Below are 18,525 nucleotides of genomic sequence, written 5' to 3' on the forward strand. Positions count from 1 at the left end.
TGTCTTTTTTATTAATATATTGTTATTTAACAATGCAAAGTTCATATTTATGGTTGTATATCACCAGGGTTATATATACCAGACTGTTCCCAATCAGTGCTGTGGAAACTGTGTCCAGGGGTCATGCGTGTTCACTACAGCTAATGGAGTACTTACAACCCTAGAGGTATTTTTAGTTAACTCTTTAAATAAAAACTATAATGTTTTTTTTTTCCATAATATTTTTGTTTGGTTTTCAAGCTTTGCATGTTTACTGTATGTAAAGCACGAAACAAAGGGCATGGTCACTCAAAGGTGTAAAGGTTGTGTAAAGCAACAATGACTGGATACATAAAGGCCAAAAACAGTGATAATAAACATCTTTACAGGGATTATGGTTGCCCTGATAGTTGTTTCCACCTCCAGTTACCAATCAACATAAAAAATACTGTAAAAGGATGTATTAGGGCATTAGGGCAATATATTGAATAGAAGACTCTGATTGATTAATATATACTAATTGGTTTAAGAATTTTTGCACATATTATTATTATTAGATTTTATCAAGTATAATTTGCGTAATATTTAGCAGCACTGCACTATAAGAGTACTTAATTTATTAAAACCAGTTTTAAGCTTCATGTACATGGGATGTTTTTACAACCTCTCCTGAACGATTTAACTTGACAGATAGTCACAGATTACACTTGACTCCTGTTACCCCTTCAGCAATGTCTCGGCTGCAGCACTGTTCCTCTCACTTTCTGAACAGAGAGAAACAGGGGCCATTCTATCTAAAGCTAGAAAAAGTTTTTGGCTTCACATACACTATAACTCATAATGCAGTGAAACCTTACAGATGAGGATTCACGCTGGAAATCAACATGAAATAAACTATTTCTATAAATCAGAATTCATATCAACGGCGGATCCAGGGGGGGGGGGGACAGGGAAATTGCCCCCCCCCCCCGAGACAATCATGTCACATTGGCTTTAAAAAAAAAAAGGCTGCCTGTCCTGAGGCTGCTTTGAGCTGTAGCTGACTGCAGCGCTCCCCCTCTCTCCTGCGTGTATGACACCGGGCATCTCTCGCTGTGTGTGAGAGCTGGGTCTGTGTTTGGCTGTGCTGCCTGTGCTAGACCTGCTTGTGTGATAGTAGATGGAGATGGAACACTGATTGAATCAGTGTTTTGTCTATCACACAAGCCCGTCTAGGGGGGGACCTTGCTAGAGCACACTGCCCTGCCGAACACAGACCTAAAGCTCCTGTTTGTTCCATGACACACGTCGGGAGAGGAGATACCTGCTGTGTGTGATCGAGGCAATGCCATGGTGAGTGCCATGCACAGTGGGGCTTCATTCATATACAAACGTGGGGCTGCATTCATATACAAAGTGGGGCTGCATTAATATACAAAAGTGGGACTGCATTCATAGACAAAAACGTGACTGCATTTATATACAAAAGTGGTACTGCATTCATAGACAAAAGTGGGACTGCATTCATAGACAAAGTGGGGCTGCATTTATATACAAAAGTGGGACTGCATTTATATACAAAAGTGGCACTGAAATTATTTACAAAAGTGGGACTGAATTTATATACAAAAGTGGGACTGCATTTATATACAAAAGTGGGGCTGCATTCATATACAAAAGTGGGACTGAATTTATATACAAAAGTGGGACTGCATTTATATACAAAAGTGGGACTGAATTTATATATACAGTGGGACTGAATTTATATACAAAAGTGGGGCTGTATTTATATACACAAGTGGGGCTGTATTTATATACACAAGTGGGGCTGTATTTATATACAAAAGTGGGACTGCATTTATATACAAACGTGGCACTGCATTTATTTACAAAAGTGGGACTGAATTTATATACAATAGTGGGACTGCATTTATATACAATAGTGGGACTGCATTTATATACAAAAGTGGGACTAAATTTATATACAAAAGTGGGACTGCATTTATATATACAGTGGGACTGAATTTATATACAAAAGTGGCACTGCATTTATATACAAAAGTGGGACTGAATTTATATACAAAAGTGGGACTGAATTTATATACAAAAGTGGGACTGCATTTATATACAAAAGTGGGACTGCATTTATATACAAAAGTGGGACTGAATTTATATACAAAAGTGGGGCTGCATTTATATACAAAAGTGGGGCTGCATTTATATACAAAAGTGGGGCTGAATTTATATACAAAAGTGGGACTGCATTTATATACAAAAGTGGGGCTGCATTTATATACAAAAGTGGGACTGCATTTATATACAAAAGTGGGACTGCATTTATATACAAAAGTGGGACTGCATTTATATACAAAAGTGGGACTGCATTTATATACAAAAGTGGGACTGCATTTTTATACAAACGTGGCACTGCATTTATTTACAAAAGTGGGACTGAATTTATATACAATAGTGGGACTGCATTTATATACAATAGTGGGACTGCATTTATATACAAAAGTGGGGCTGCATTTATATACAAAAGTGGGGCTGCGTTCATATATACAGTGGGGCTGCATTCATATGTACAGTGAGGCTGCAATGATGGGCACTGATGAGGCTGCATTGATCTCTTGTACCATGTCTTCAGTCTCTGACCATCTCTTGTAGCATGTCTCCAGTCTCTGACCATCCCTTGTACCATGACCATCCCTTGTACCACGTCTGCAGTCTCTGACCATCCCTTTTACCATGTCTGCAGTCTCTGACCATCTCTTGTACCATGTCTGCAGTCTCTGACCATCCCTTGTACCATGTCTGCAGTCTCTGACCATCCCTTGTACCATGTCTGCAGTCTCTGACCATCTCTTGTACCATGTCTGTAGTCTCTGACCATCCCTTGTACCATGTCTGCAGTCTCTGACCATCTCTTGTACCATGTCTGCAGTCTCTGACCATCTCTTGTACCATGTCTTCAGTCTCTGACCATCTCTTGTACCATGTCTGCAGTCTCTGACCATCTCTTGTACCATGTCTGCAGTCTCTGACCATCTCTTGTACCACGTCTGCAGTCTCTGATCATCTCTTGTACCACGTCTGCAGTCTCTGACCATCTCTTGTACCATGTCTGCAGTCCCTGACAATCGTCTACAAACTATGGGATAGATTTATGGCATTTATATTTAAATATTTTTTACTAGTAATGGCGGTGATCATTGATTTTTTAGCGGTACTGCAACATTGCAGCGGACACACCGGACACCTAATTGAGTTCTGTAAGCAACACCTTATTTTCTGGCAGTGCCCCTCCCGAGACTAGACTCTGGATCCGCCCTTGATTCATATATGGTTACAATGCATTGTGCAAAACTGGTTCGGGTCTCTGTGTAACTACTACTTTTTCTTTGAAAGGATGGAAAAACCTTACCTGAACCTAGCGACATTTGTATAGTTTATAACTGTAAGAAGACAAATGAACAATTTTCAACTTTGGTACTAAATAAGAAATGTGAGCACGTGAGTGCTCAGGACTGCCAAGCTGTAAGTTAAAGTGAATTTATTCTATCTATCTATCTATCTATCTATCTATCTATCTATCTATCTATCTATCTATCTATCTATCTATCTATCTATCTATCTATCTATATCTATGATTTTATTGATACCGGGCCATCTGTGGATCCTTTATTATTGTATTACTGCACAGATACAGTCTGACATTATAGAGCTATTTATTCCAAACTGCTTGTTGATCATCATTAATGCAGTGTATTGAAACCATGACTTCTATGGTGTATGGCTTTAAGACCAATGACACAACATAATTAGACAGAGGATGGTATGGTGGACTCAAAGAAGCCAAAAAAAACGATGTGAATCTATTATAAATCACAGCATGGCCCTTTTAAACTTCACTTTTTAAAACTTTCTTTTTTTCTATGCTCTTCTTTTTTAACACACTGCGACCAGAGCAATACAGTGTTACTATTCTAGGGACGTGATCAAGATGTTTTTTTCTATGGTATAAGAAACCATTTTTACTAAATTAAATTTATTCATTCAGTGTGTATTATTGTGATTAGCTATGCTTGGCCACAGCAAATCACATCAGACAGTGATTGACCCTGTGTGCAGTGGTGAAGCGTGGGGGGTGCAGAGGGTGCCATGGCCCCCAGCGCGTTATTTAGGGGGGTGCAATTTCAAGCCAGTGTGCCACTACTGGCTGCGTCCTCCTAAATTTAATTTCCTGTGTCCCCGGCCGCCCGAAGCTCCGGTCGCCATCTTTCAATGTCCGACGCCCTGTGATTGGGCCATGGGGGTCATGTGTGGCGTGGGGCTGGCCTGTCCGTGATCCTTAACTCCCGCAAAGGCAAAGAGAGAAAGAGACAAAGGCAAAGAGAGAGGCATAGGCAAAGATAGAGAGAGGCAGAGGCAGAGGGAGAGAGAGGCAGAGGCAAAGAAAGAGAGAGGCAGAGGCAAAGAGAGAGAGAGGCAAAGAGAGAGAGGCAGAGGCAAAGAGAGAGACACAGAGGCAAAGAGAGAGACACAGAGGCAAAGAGAGAGACAGACAGAGGCAAAGAGAGATTGAGGCAAAGAGAGAGGCAGAGGCAAAGAGAGAGAGAAAGAGAGAGGCAAAGGGAGCAAGAGAGAGGCAGAGGCAAAGATAGCAAGAGAGAGAGAGAGAGAGGCAACGAGAGAGAGAGAGAGTGACAGAGGCAAAGAGAGAGAGAGAGACAGAGGAAAAGAAAGAGAGGCAGAGGAAAAGAGAGAGAGAAAGGCAGAGGCAAAGAAAGAGAGAGAGAGAGACAGAGGCAAAGAGAGAGGCAGAGGCAAAGAGAGAGAGAGGCAGTGGCAAAGAGCGAGAGAGAGAGAGAGAGAGAGGCAGAGGCAAAGAGAGAGAGGCAGAGGCAAAGAGAGAGAGAGACAGAGGCAAAGAAAGAGAGGCAAAGAGAGAGAGGCAGAGGCAAAGAGAGAGAGAGGCAGAGGCAAAGAGAGAGAGAGGAAGAGGCAAAGAGAGAGAGAGGAAGAGGCAAAGAGAGAGACGGAGGCAAAGAGAGAGACGGAGGCAAAGAGAGAGACGGAGGCAAAGAGAGAGACGGAGGCAAAGAGAGAGACGGAGGCAAAGAGAGAGACAGAGGCAAAGAGAGAGAGAGGCAGAGGCAAAGAGAGCAAGAGAGAGGCAGAGGCAAAGAGAGCAAGAGAGAGGCAGAGGCAAAGAGAGCAAGAGACAGAGAGGCAAAGAGAGAGAGAGGCAGTGGCAAAGAGAGATAGAGGCAAAGGCAAATTTGAATTTGAGAGAGAGAGGCAGAGGCAAAGAGAGAGAGAGGCAGAGACAAAGAGAGAGAGAGGAGGGCAAAGGCAAAGAGAGAGAGAGGCAGAGGCAAAGAAAGAGAGAGACAGAGAGAGAGAGAGGCAGAGGCAAGGAGAGCAAGAGAGAGGCAGAGGCAAAGAGAGCAGGAGAGAGATAGGCAAAGAGAGATAGAGTCAAAGGCAAAGAGAGAGAGAGAGAGAGGCAGAGGCAAAGAGAGAGAGAGAGACAGAGGCAAAGAAAGCGAGGCAGAGGCAAAGAGAGAGTGGCAGAGGCAAAGAGAGAGAGAGGCAGAGGCAAAGAGAGAGAGAGAGGCAGAGGCAAAGAGAGAGACACAGAGAGAGACAGAGGCAAAGACAGCGAGAGAGATAGAGGCAAAGAGAGCGGCAGAGGCAAAGAGAGAGAGAGGCAGAGGCAAAGAGAAAGAGGCAAAGAGAGAGAGAGAAGCAGAGGCAAGCAGAGAGAGAGAGAGAGGCCAAGGCAGAGAGAAAGAGAGGCAGAAAGAGAGACAGAGGCAGAGAGAGAGAGAGAGGCAAAGAGAGCAAGAGAGAGGCAGAGGCAAAGAGAGCAAGAGAGAGGCAGAGGCAAAGAGAGCAAGAGAGAGGCAGAGGCAAAGAGAGCAAGAGAGAGGCAAAGGCAAAGAGAGCAAGAGAGAGAGAGGCAAAGAGAGCAAGAGAGAGAGAGAGAGGCAAAGAGAGCAAGAGAGAGAGAGAGAGAGAGAGAGAGAGGCAGTGGCAAAGAGAGATAGAGGCAAAGGCAAATTTGAATTTGAGAGAGAGAGGCAGAGGCAAAGAGAGAGAGGCAGAGGCAAAGAGAGAGAGAGGCAAAGGCAAATAGAGAGAGAGAGGCAGAGGCAAAGAGAGAGAGGCAGAGGCAAAGAGAGGGGGAAAAGAGAGAGAGGCAGAGGCAAAGAGAGAGAGGCAGAGGCAAAGCGAGAGAGACAGAGGCAAAGAGAGAGAGAGAGAGGCAGAGGCAAAGAGAGAGAGAGAGAGGCAGAGGCAAAGAGAGAGAGAGAGAGGCAGAGGTAAAGAGAGAGAGAGAGAGAGGCATAGGCAAAGAGAGAGAGAGGCATAGGCAAAGAGAGAGAGAGAGGCATAGGCAAAGAGAGAGAGAGAGGCAGAGGCAAAGAGAGAGAGAGAGGCAGAGACAAAGAGAGAGAGAGAGGCAGAGGCAAAGAGAGAGAGAGGGGCAGTGGCAAAGAGAGAGGCAAATAGAGAGAGAGAGAGAGAGGCAAAGAGAGAGCCAGAGGCATAGAGAGAGAAAGAGGCAAAGGCAAAAAAAAGGCAGAGGCAAAGATAGAGAGACAGAGGCAAAGATAGAGAGACAGAGGCAAAGATAGAGAGACAGAGGCAAAGATAGAGAGACAGAGGCAAATAGAGAGACAGAGGCAAAGAGAGAGAGGCAGAGGCAAAAAGAGAGAGAGAGAGGCAGAGGCAAAGAGAGAGAGAGAGGCAGAGGCAAAGAGAGAGAGAGGCATAGGCAAAGAGAGAGAGAGAGAGGCAGAGGCAAAGAGAGAGATGCAGAAGCAAAGAGAGAGATGCAAAGAGAGAGAGGCAGAGGCAAAGAAAGAGAGCTAGGCAGAGGCAAAGAGAGAGAGAGAGAGAGATAGGCAGAGACAGAAGCAAAGAGAGAGAGAGACTAAGGCAAAGAGATAGAGAGGGGGGGCAAAGAGAAAGGGAAAGAGAGACGGAGGCAAAGAGAGAGAGAGATAGGCAGAGGCAAAGAGAGAGAGATAGGCAGAGGCAAAGAGAGAGAGATAGGCAGAGGCAAAGAGAGAGCCAGAGAGAGAGACGGGCAGAGAGTTACTGTAGGCAGTACAGTATAGTGGTCAATGTAGTATTGTGGTCAGTGTAGTGGACCGTATAGTATAGTGGTCAGTAAAGTTTTCAGTGTAGTGGACAGTAAAGTATAGTGGTCAGTGTAGTAGTCAGTATAGTGATCAGTGTAGTGGACAGTATAGTATAGTGGTCAGTGTATTGTATTGTAGTTCTCAGTGTAGTATAGTGGTCAAAATAGTGGTTAGTGTAGTGGAAAAATAGTATAGTGGTCAGTGTAGTGTAATGGTCAGTATAGTGGTCAGTGTAGTGTAGTGGTCAGTATAGTGGTTATTGTAGTGGAAGAATAGTATAGTGGTCAGTGTAGTGGACAGTATAGTATGGTGGTCAGTGTAGTGTAGTGGACAATATAGTATAGTGGGCAGTATGGGTATCAGATAGATCAATGTTGGAATCTGGTTGGTCAGTACTATTGTATTTGAAGGGACTCAGGGAGTGCTAAAAATCTGCAGGTTAGGGGGGGCGCAAATTACTTGCCTTCCCCCGGGTGCTGACAACCCATGCTACGCTACTGCCTGTGTGTACCATGTGACCACTGTTACCAATCACAGCTGGCAACACAATTGCACACAATGAATGGCATTAATCAAAGCCAATGAAGTATCCACTTTCTGTGAAGTGTTGTCAGTGCAGGTTGGCGTTCTGTTTTTAGCAAATGAAAATGCATGTCAAATGTCAAGAAATTATCTAAGTGATTGATCATATTTCCATCTCCTGTGGTTCATGTTTGGGTTGAATAAAAAAAAAATCTGATTTGCAGTTACAGAAATTATAAATAATAATAAAAAAATGTTCCAGTAATATACAATATACACTTCCATTATTATGTTTAGTGCCAAAGTCCCCATAAACATGCTTTTAAACAGTTTTTGTTTTCTCCAGGGAGAAGAATATCAGAAGGTTCCTGATCAGTGCTGTGGCCAGTGTGTCCAGACACAATGCCTGATTATAGTTGCTGGAAAAGTTATCAAAACTTTGACTGTATGTTATTAATTAATATTTAAGTAATCCAAAACAATGAAAATTACTGCATGTTGTGATAAATGTTTAGTATTGAAGTGTTGGAACCAATATTAACCAGTTCCTTACCGAGCCATTGTAAATTGAAGTCGGCAGGAACCTTGTCTCCCTCCGGGTGGATGTCATATGACGTCCTGGACTTCCCGGCTGTCTATGGGGCGTGCGCCCCCTAGACGGCCGTTTTTTTTTTTTTTTCTTTATTGTGATATTTATTAAATCAAAAAGTATTTTTTTTTTTAATTGTCGCTCTTCTTTTGTTTATAGCGCAAAAAATTAAAACTGCAGAGGTGATCAAATACCACCAAACAAATGCTCTATTTGTGGGGAACAAAAAATATAAAGATTTCATTTGGGTACAGTGTTGCATGACCGCGCTATTGTCATTCAAAGTGCGACAGCGCTGAAAACTAAAAATTGGTCTGGGCAGGAAGGGGGTGAAAATGCTGTGTATTGAAGTGGTTAAATATCCACTATTCTTTTAGGATCATCAATACATCTTGTATGGTTTTATTAATAAGTCTTATCTACAAACCTCTGTTTTTTAATATCTGTGATTGCTCAAGGAAATCATCATCGCTGGTATGCTTTCTCTTCACTCTCATCATCTGACCTATTTTTTAGCCAGATGGGACTATTAATAGGGGAATAGCCATTTATATTTGTTTCCTTGAAAAAAACTTTTTAAATCCTTTAAATCAAATTTATCCACCAATCTAATGGTATTTTTGTTATTCATAGACTCATGGAAACTTTCCTCAGTGTCCTTCTATATGAAGAAGAGGTCACCTACAGTATAAACCTCTTGTAAAACAAGAATTCAGATCTCCTTTGTCTTCCCACTCAGACATGAAAACGTTGGCAAGACTGGGTGTACATTTCACACCCATGGTCACTCCTGCTTTTTAAATATATTCAGTACTTTTTTTTTACATTTTTATAGATTTTTATTAATGTATTTGCATCCATTGCACATTACGTTTTTTGCACACTGCTGCATAGGAATTTTAAGCTTTGTATGATTTAAATTGTAATATTGTTTTGTATTTTCTAACACATGCAAATTTAGATTCTGTATATTTTGGATATTTTCATCTTGGCAAATTAACATGGAGTAGGGGTGATTTTCATTATCTAGATTTAGAACCAGACACCTAGGGTTCAGTTAGAGTGTTTTGAACCAATAACAGCAAAACTGACAGAACTTGCTTGTGTGATTTACTTTTACATAGTTACATAGTTGATAAGGTTGAAAAAAAAAACACACAAGTCCATCCAGTTCAACCGTAAAAATAAAAAATATCATACAATCCCATGTACCCAATTCTATACCCTCAGTTGATCAAAAGGAAGACAGAAAACCAAACAACCAAAGACAAAAAGAGTGCCCCCTTGTCCTTTGTGTTGACCGTAAAGTAAATAACTCAACACCAAGTTCACTATATGGACCCCTTATATATTTGTACATGTTGATCATACCCCCTTAATCTCCTCTTCTCAAGACTGAATACATTCAGTTCTAAACTTTCTTCATAGCTGAGTTCCCCCATGCCTCTTATCAGTTTGGTTGTGCTCCTCTGCACTTTCTCCAGTTCTCCCAGATATCCCTTTTGAGAACAGGTGCCCAAAACTGAACTGCATATTCCAGATGAGGTCTTACTAATGATTTGAACAGGGGCAAACCTGTATCTCTCTCTCTCTCTCTCTCTCTCTCTCTCTGGAGTCCATACCTCTCCTAATACAAGAAAGGACTTTGCTTGCTTTGGAAACCGCAGCTTGGCATTTCATGCCATTATTGAGCTTATGATCTACCAAAACCCCCAGATCCTTCTCCACTACAGATCCCCCCATTTGTACTCCCCCTAGTATGTATGATGCATGCATATTCTTAGCCCCCAAGTGCATAACCTTACATTTATCAATATTAAACCTTATCTGCCACGTAGTTGCCCAATTAGACAGAGCATTGAGGTCGGCTTGTAAATTGGAGACAGCCTGTAAGGACGTTATTCCACTGCCTCAATATTGGGTATCTTAAATCACACAAATTGCACTCAGGCTCCCTCCTGATTGAAGAGCTATACAAGTGTGGCACAACTTTTATTTCTGAATAAATCACCAAATACAATTAATTTTTTTTTTTTTTTAACAGAGCAGAGAACTTTTATAGCTTATTTGTAATGTTGCTTCAGGTCAATAGCTCTGCAATCAGCAAAGCCCATGCTCCTTGATGCTTGCAGAGCTATTGGCCTGACTCAGCAGAGTGGTGTATCAGACAGCAGCAACATAGAAAAATCACTGCTATCACAAAGCAAATAGTGGTCTATTACCTGCAGGTTAGAGTTGGAGAGCAGAAAGGGTAAGTGGCCATGGGGCATGAGATGACAGCTAAGACATTCCTAACCTCTCATTTTGGTGTGAGCTAAAACCATGGGTATAATTTTTTATAAGAGGTTGATTGGGCCTTATTTACAGTAAAGGGGGGTATTATTCCATATATATTTTACATTGTCCTATATAGAGTACAGTTATTTGAACTATTCAGGTTTGATGCAATAGGAGTCTTGGTATTTGGTTACAATTACTGACATGCTGATTTATTGTTGAACATCATTTATTTGGTTGTTTACACAGAAATATAAGTTGTGCTTTACTTTTTTATATAAAGAGCTGGTGAAATGATTCTTCTGTCTACAAAATCTACACAGCAAATCATCACTCCTACCCAAGCAGTTTTGGAATATCTAAATCAGAGGAAGACAACGAGGGCCATCCAGCTGTTGTGGAATTACATTTCCCATCAGGCATAATTGCAAGGCCAGCAGTTACAATTACTCCTAGAGGCATGATGGGAGTATGACTGTTATGCAACAGCTGGAGGGCCCCCGGTTGCCTACCCCTGATCCAAATAGTGTACCATGTAATGATTATCACAATAGATGATGAACTGCATTTGGTTACCAGACATGCTCCAATGTGGTCATGTTGACCACATGACATCAACAAGAGCATAATCTCTACCCCCTATTTGCTTGGCTGATTTTCATTCAAGGCGTGGAGAGTGTTAAGGAAAATCGAGTACAGATGAAATAGTCCCTTTAAAATGACATAGGAATATTCTAATGACCAAGCCTATTCTGAGGCCTCGTACACACGTCCGAGAATCTCGTCAGGAAAAACCCATTGCTTTCCCTGACGAGATTCTTGGCGAGAAACTCTTGCCGCCGGAGTGTACACACTGACCTTTCAAAAGAACCGTGGTTCTCTTGAAAGGCAAGAATGCGGTGACGTCATCGCCTATGACGAGCATGTGCTTGTCACATTCGATGCCGTCACCCGCAATCTTGCTTCACCCTACCTATGCCGTGGAAGCTCCTGCGCATGTGTCAAAGTAATTTCAAACATTGAGCGGGTTTCCACGGCGACAGGTAAGTATACACACTCTCGGGTTTCTCGTCGGGAGACAGGCCGACAAGAATCTCGGCGAGAAAAAAGAGAGCAGGTTCAAGTTGGAAGGGAGGAAGGGTAAATAGGTAGGTAGGTTCAGGTGTATAATAGGAAACACTCCTGCTTCCAGCAAACAGTTCTCGTCGCCACTCTAGCCAGAGTGGGTATTGCTCACCCGGATAGGTCCCTCTCACTGGCCTAGCAGCCAGAATGGCACACGGAATAAAGTACAGTCTCTGCCACAGACCTTCCTTTGAGGAGACACTTTTGGTCCAGAATCCTCTGCCACAGGATTCAGCATCCGGATCTCTCCAGATTAACTTTTGTAGAACTTAGATCTGACAGGTGATCACCATCAAGCCTCTCAGTGTATGGTGCATCCTTCGATTAAGTTTCCAGGCCTTCTCCCAAGATACCAGCCTCTTGCATGGTCCTCCCAAGGATAGGTCCTCCCCTGGTTTCCTTCATCAAGTGAAAGTGAACGTGCAGACCCAGTCTGACTACTGGGCCTACTAAGCAAAGCCGCAACCCCGGACCAACGTGGTCCCAGAGCCAGGATTCAGGAACACGCACCCCAGGCCAGGCGGACCACGAGGCGCGTGGGACGACAGACCACCACCAATGATGTCTGTCCCTTAAGTACCCCTCCCCAGCATGCACAGCGGAACGATCACTCCCACTGATTCGCTGCCGAGGGGGACACCCAATACACCCTGACTCTGCTGCTGCCACCCTTGGCCTGGGATGGTAATAACACCCCCAGGCGAACAATGGTGGTTATTCCCAGCACAGCCATGGCTAAAACAGAGGCTAAATTGCCCATAATTACACTTGTCTGAGCCAAATAACGACTCAGACCCCCTCTAAATCTAGAGCAGCGCCTGTTCAACAGGAGCAGGGCGCTACATGTTTTTTATAAACTCAATAAAAACGTATTGATGTTAAAAAAAAAAAATACATTTTCAGGAAAAAATACATTTTAATGAATTAAAAAAAGCATACAATATATAATCCATTTTTTTTTCTAAAACATGAAAGATGATGTTATGCCGAATTAATAGATATCTAACATGTAATATTTTTAAATTGTGCATGCATGTGGAATGACGCCAAACTACGGTACTTAAAAATCACCATAGGAGATGCTTTAAAAATGTTTACAGGTTACCAGTTTGGAGTTACAGAGGAGGTCTAATGCTAAAAATATTGCTCTTGCTATAATGTTCATGGTGATACATAACATGTGTTGCAAACACCATTTACATTTGTGGGCGTGGCCTATGTATGCGTTTCGCCACTGCATGCATTTGTTTTCTTTTTAGACGGTCCCATTATTTATTTTTTTGATCATTTTTATTGCTGTCACAAGAAATGTAAACTTCCCTTCTGACAACAATAAAGCATAAAGGGTCTTTTTTAAGAGAGATCCGTGGTCAATAAGACTCTCCTTTACAATGGAAAGTATCAGATATAAACAAGGCTTTTTTTGGAAAGATTTTTTTTTATCGGCCATGAATAGAGGCCATGTTTCCTGTGCTAATCTCTATGGCCAGCTACCGCCGGATCGGTTCCCGGGCTTCATGATGAGCCATGTAACCCTGAGAACCACTGGAAAGAGGTATGAGGATGAAAGGCCCCTCCCACTGCTTTTAAAAGTGATCCAGCAGCTAATCAGCCGCTCAGATTACTTTTAGCAGAAAGAGCATTGGCTGCTGAGATTTTTCATCTAGCTGCAGCCATAACCCTGATATTCCACTTCAATGTCTTCAAAGATTTGAACACATTAATTCACTCATACATAGTTCGCTCATATAATACAGTTAGGCCCAGATTCTCATACATTCGCGCTGCTCCTGGGCAGCGTAATATATGAGCTCTACGTTACACCGCCGCAGGTCTACAGGTTTACATCCTGATTCTCAGAACACTTACCTGTAAACTTGCGGCGGTGTAGCGTTAGATTGCTCGGCGCAAGCCCGCCCAATTCAAATGGGGCGGGCACCATTTAAATTAGGCGCGCTCCCGCGCCGAGCGTACTGCGCATGCTCCATCGGGTAAATTACCCGACGTGCATTGCGCTAAATGACGTCGCCCCAACGTCATTTGCCTAGATGTATACGTAAATGGCGTCCAGCGCCATTCACGGACGTCTTACGCAAACGACATAATTTTTATTGAATTCGACGCGGGAACGACGGCCATAGTTAACATTGGTTGCGCCTGCTAATTAGCAGGGGCAACCTTACGCGTCGGGTACGCTACGCAAACGACGTTAATTCGCTGCGTCGACCTCGCGTATGTTCGGGAATCGCCGTACTTACCTCATTTGCATAGACGACGGGGAAAAGCGACGATGCGACACCTAGCGGCGGGAAAAAAAATTACTTTTAAGATCTGACAGCGTAACAGCCTTACGCATGTCAGATCTAATGGGTACCTATGCGCAACTGATTCTGAGAATCAGTCGCATAGATACCCGGGGCCAGATGAGGTGTTACGACGGCGCTAATGGTGTTGCGCCGTCGTAACGCCTTTGAGAATCTGGCCCTTAGTTTATTTGACTTAGAATAAATGCAAAGTATGGGAGTGACACAGGCCCATAACAATATTTTGATGGGTTCCCACACGATCACTATCTGTGGTACCTGACAGTATCAACTGAGACAATAGTGTAATTGATCTTAGCATAAGGTAGGTGTTAAAAAAACGGAAGCAGGAGAGCTGTGAGCATAGCCAAGACCTGTGCTGTGAAATAATTAGCTATAATAGTAACAACCATAATGATATTTTATATTATTTCCTAGTTGTAATTGCTTTCATTGCACTATTATACCCCCATACAAGCTTCTTTAAAGGAGAAGTATAGCCAAGTTTGGTTATGCTTCTCATATGGATCACAGGAGTGTAGTCGGTTGACCTTACAGTTGGAATCCACCCAGATGCCTGGACTGGCAGCTGACTCTGTTACCGTCTCTCTGCTCACTGAAGACTGAGAACTGAGTGATCATTGGTCCTTGATTGCCCAGTTTTCAGTCTTAGAGGTGGCAGGGGACAGCAGCAGTTGGGATGAGTTTTGCAGCCATCTAGGTGAGTATGATTGTCTATTTATTTCTTTTTTTAAAGCCATATTTCTCTTTTAAAGGAGAAGTAGGGCCAGCTTTTTTGGCCCTATTTCTCCTGTAGGTCACAGGAGTGCACTTAGTTCTGCACTCATGTGACCTGTATTCAGCTAAAGCCAATTGTCGGCTGATGTAACTCAGCTGGTCCAGGCTCTGGAGAGATCCCAACTTTAATGTTGGGATCCACCCAGATTTCTGGACCAGCAGCCAGTTCAACCTCTCAGTGCACCGCTGAGAGCCTGAGCCAGCCTCGCCCACCTCCGCGCTGGAGGAGTAGAGCAGAGAGCTGGGGACTGATAGTCACCCCCCTCTCTGTTCACCTCTGAAGATTGAGAACTAAGTGACCCTCAGTTCTGGGCCTAGAGGCAGTGGAGGACAGATGCTGCATCCACTTAGGTAAGTATGAATGTTTTTTTCTTTCTAATCCCAAACTTCTCTTTCAAGTTGTAGCTTTTTGGATAGATAAAAACTTTAGCCATCTTGTCAGCTTTTAGCATAGAAAACTCTGTACATTTTTACAGCCACATGAAGACTGTTGGCACACAGGGTTAATGTTCAGGTTGTGCTGTCCTGATGACCAAAAGCTCGGGGAGGATGGAAAGCAAGGGAGACCTGATAGAAGTGACACCACAATCTGAAAAGTTGCCCTGCTTGTTAACCTCAGTTTTTCTAGACTAGATGCTTGACATAGGATCAGGTCATTTACTTGTAGAGCTACCCCCGCAGGAGCCGCTGGTGAATAAGGGATCCCCCACCCTGTACAGTTAGGCACACAAATTTCCCACAGCACTCTGGAATCAGAAAACAGTCCTTGCAGGTTTGTTTTTGTATTTTTATTAGGGGTATCAAACTTGGATGTTAATAGGGGGGATTATGGGATGCCCACTTGAATTTAGCTGACCTTTTCATGGACAAATGTACAGACTATTTACACTCCTCAGCTTCCCCCAGCACAACTCTTGTATGAAGCACCACAACTTCCAGGACCAGCTGGCACACTATTAAGGAATCTGACAATTGGGCTCAGTCAGATTAGTAGCAAATACCCTTTACAGGCAGGGGCCCTTGGGTATTGTAGCAAAGTATTAGTGCCCAGCTGTCCTTTTGTGGCTACTGATCCCAGCACCACCTCTTCAGGTACTGCCATCCCACCTGGATGCAGTTCCCCCATTTTTCTAGCCCTCCTGGCTAAGCTTCAACAGTCCTCCCAGACTGACTCTGCATCCATCTCAGACTGCTCTTGCCCAGTCCTTTCAGACTGCCTCTTAGTCCTCCCTGACTGCAACACTCATCAGCCCACCTGGCTGTCTTTTCCTTGGAGATCTCCCAGATGTGCTCTCTGGCTTCTGCTGTCCTCACACCTGCTCCCATGTCACTGGACAAGATTCCTTGTGGGTTGTAGAGGATCAATCCTGCACCACAGTTCCCAGTCTCTAGGTCCCCCCCCCCAGACTAGGAGGTTAACCCAATGGGTCCACCCACAGTCTCCTAGCACTCCAACTTCCACCCAAACTCTCCTGCCCCAGCTGGGCTGACCGCTAGTATTTCACGGGGCCGGCCCCCTGCCAACCCATTTGTTAGGGATTGGTCAGGGCCCTTATGAATACTCCAGGCAGCTCCTCCTAACCTCCACTCATGTTCTTCTAAAATCTTCTCCAAGTTTCCAGAAGTAGGGAGAGGTATTAGAGAAACTGTCTGGGAGTCATACCAGCCTTCCTGAGTCATGCACCCTGAGCCAGATATAAAAAACACAGGCTTGGCCGCCAGCTAACATTTTACCTACACTAACAAAAACCTAACACTTGCTATTCTAGAGCACTAGAGAGTGCTACATACTTTGTTACCTGCCCAATCCAATCTAGGTTTCATCAGCTGTCTTGGAGGGGAGAGGAGGGATCAGCGGTTTTATAGATCCCTGATCTTTCCATTAAGAGGACCAGTCACTGCCCAAGCTATCACAAGGGATGTTGTTCATCCCTTACTATATAATGATAAATAAACGATAAAGTAATAAAAGTACATTTAAATAAAATAAAATAGGTCATAGGTCCCGTACGCAAATGTAAACAGTGATTGCACCACACATGTGAGATATCGCCGCAAACATCATGCTAGCACCAGAACTCACATTTAACTCTCATCTGGTAACCTGTAAAATAATTTTAAAATGCCACCTATGGAGTCTTTGAAATACCATAGTTTGTCTTAATTTCCAATCTTGACATGTTTGGTATTTATTTATTTGTCGCAACATCAATTTTTATATTTTACCAAAATGCTGATTTTACATGTATGTAAAAAATAAAAAAAATTGGCCCAGATGCGAAGTAATTAAGCTTACCGTATTTGCCGGCGTATAAGACGACCCCCTATTTTTCCAGTGAAAACTTAGGTTTTGGGCTATACTCGCCGTATAAGACCCCCTTCCGAGGCAACACCATTTAAAAAAAACATCAGAAACATAAAAAAAAAACATCAGAAACAAAAAAAACAAAAAAAAAAAAAACATCAGGAACATTAAAAAAAAAAAAAACAGACTTAACATCAGATTTGATTAAAACACTGTAATTTATTACTTATTACTTACTGGTAAACTTTTGTTGGGGCTTTTACATAAATTACCTTTGTTATTACAGTATAAAGATGTTTTTGTTACTGTTCCAAGAAACCACTCCAGGTCTTTATCACCTTCTTAAATCTGCTTTAAACTGTTGCAGTCTTATCACAAGTACATTACTGGTACAGTACAGTAGTACCAGGCAATAGTAACACTGCAGAATACAGTATGCACCGCTGAGCCAATCACGGCAGGCAATGCATTTTATTAATCTGTTGATAAATGCAAAGCCTGCTCGAATTGGCAGAGGCTGTGACATCATCAGCCCGCGCCGCTCCAATCCGAGCAGGCTTAACAAGCTCTGTTTTTAGCCGAGTGCATCACCCGCCGGTGTAGTGTCACATTCTGCTGCCTATCGTAGAATGCTGCAGAAGTCACGTGGCGGCCAACTGCGCATGCGCAATGCGTTCCAAACGCAAGTGCGATGCGTTCCAATAGATTTACGACCAGTACACACCAGCGAACCCAGCATTCAGGGTGACGTGGATTTAGAGGAAAGTGGCCAGTCAGCCTCACGTCCTCTCTTTGCTCGGACGGCTCGCTCCGCTTGCTCGGCCTCCTGGCTCTTTTTTTAACATCCTCCAATCCACGGGGATGTTAAGGAAAGAGCCTGGATGCTGACCAAGGTTTCACTGGTGTGTACTGTCGTGAATCCATTGGAACGCATTGCACTTGCATTAGGAACGCATCGTGCATGCGCAGTTGGCCGCCACGTGACTTCCGCAGCATTCTACGATAGGCAGCAGAATGTGACAATACACCAGGATTGGCTGAGCGGCGCATACTGTATACAACAGTATTACCAAGCACCCGGCGGGCTTCAGATCCATCTGGCAGCGGTATCTGCACCCGGAATCCATCTGTACCCGGCGTATAAGACCGGAAAATACGGTAATGCAAATGACAGTCTACACAGATAATGCCTTTCAAAACAAACTTCTAAAAGGTTTGAATATCAATATAAAATAATATAATACTAAAGAAAGGTGTTGTTTATTATATAGTCCATCGTTATATGGTTGTATAGCCTATAATCCTAAATGTATTTTCTTAAAGGTAGGGGAAACCTGGACTTCAACAAGTAATGCCTGTATATCCTATGGCTGTACCAGGTCAAATAGACAGATTTATTCTACACTTATGAACAAGACATGTGAATCTTTGACGCCACAGGAATGTGAAAGTGTAAGTAATGTGAAATTATTTATGTTGTGATCATTAGCTATT

At 43.1% G+C, this 18,525-nt stretch overlaps 1 protein-coding gene across 1 annotated transcript in view; it reads left to right on the top strand.

Annotated features, from left to right (window-relative positions):
* Positions 1–18,525, top strand: part of LOC120916793 (mucin-2-like) — a 105,978-nt gene that overhangs the window by 65,074 nt on the left and 22,379 nt on the right. The window contains exons 7-10 of the mRNA XM_040327729.1: positions 68–166; positions 3,367–3,495; positions 7,981–8,079; positions 18,355–18,483. Coding sequence (XP_040183663.1) covers positions 68–166; positions 3,367–3,495; positions 7,981–8,079; positions 18,355–18,483 — 456 coding nt within the window. The remainder of the gene's footprint in view (positions 1–67; positions 167–3,366; positions 3,496–7,980; positions 8,080–18,354; positions 18,484–18,525) is intronic.

Source organism: Rana temporaria, chromosome 11 (assembly GCF_905171775.1).
Source record: "Rana temporaria chromosome 11, aRanTem1.1, whole genome shotgun sequence".
Taxonomy (NCBI): domain Eukaryota; kingdom Metazoa; phylum Chordata; class Amphibia; order Anura; family Ranidae; genus Rana; species Rana temporaria.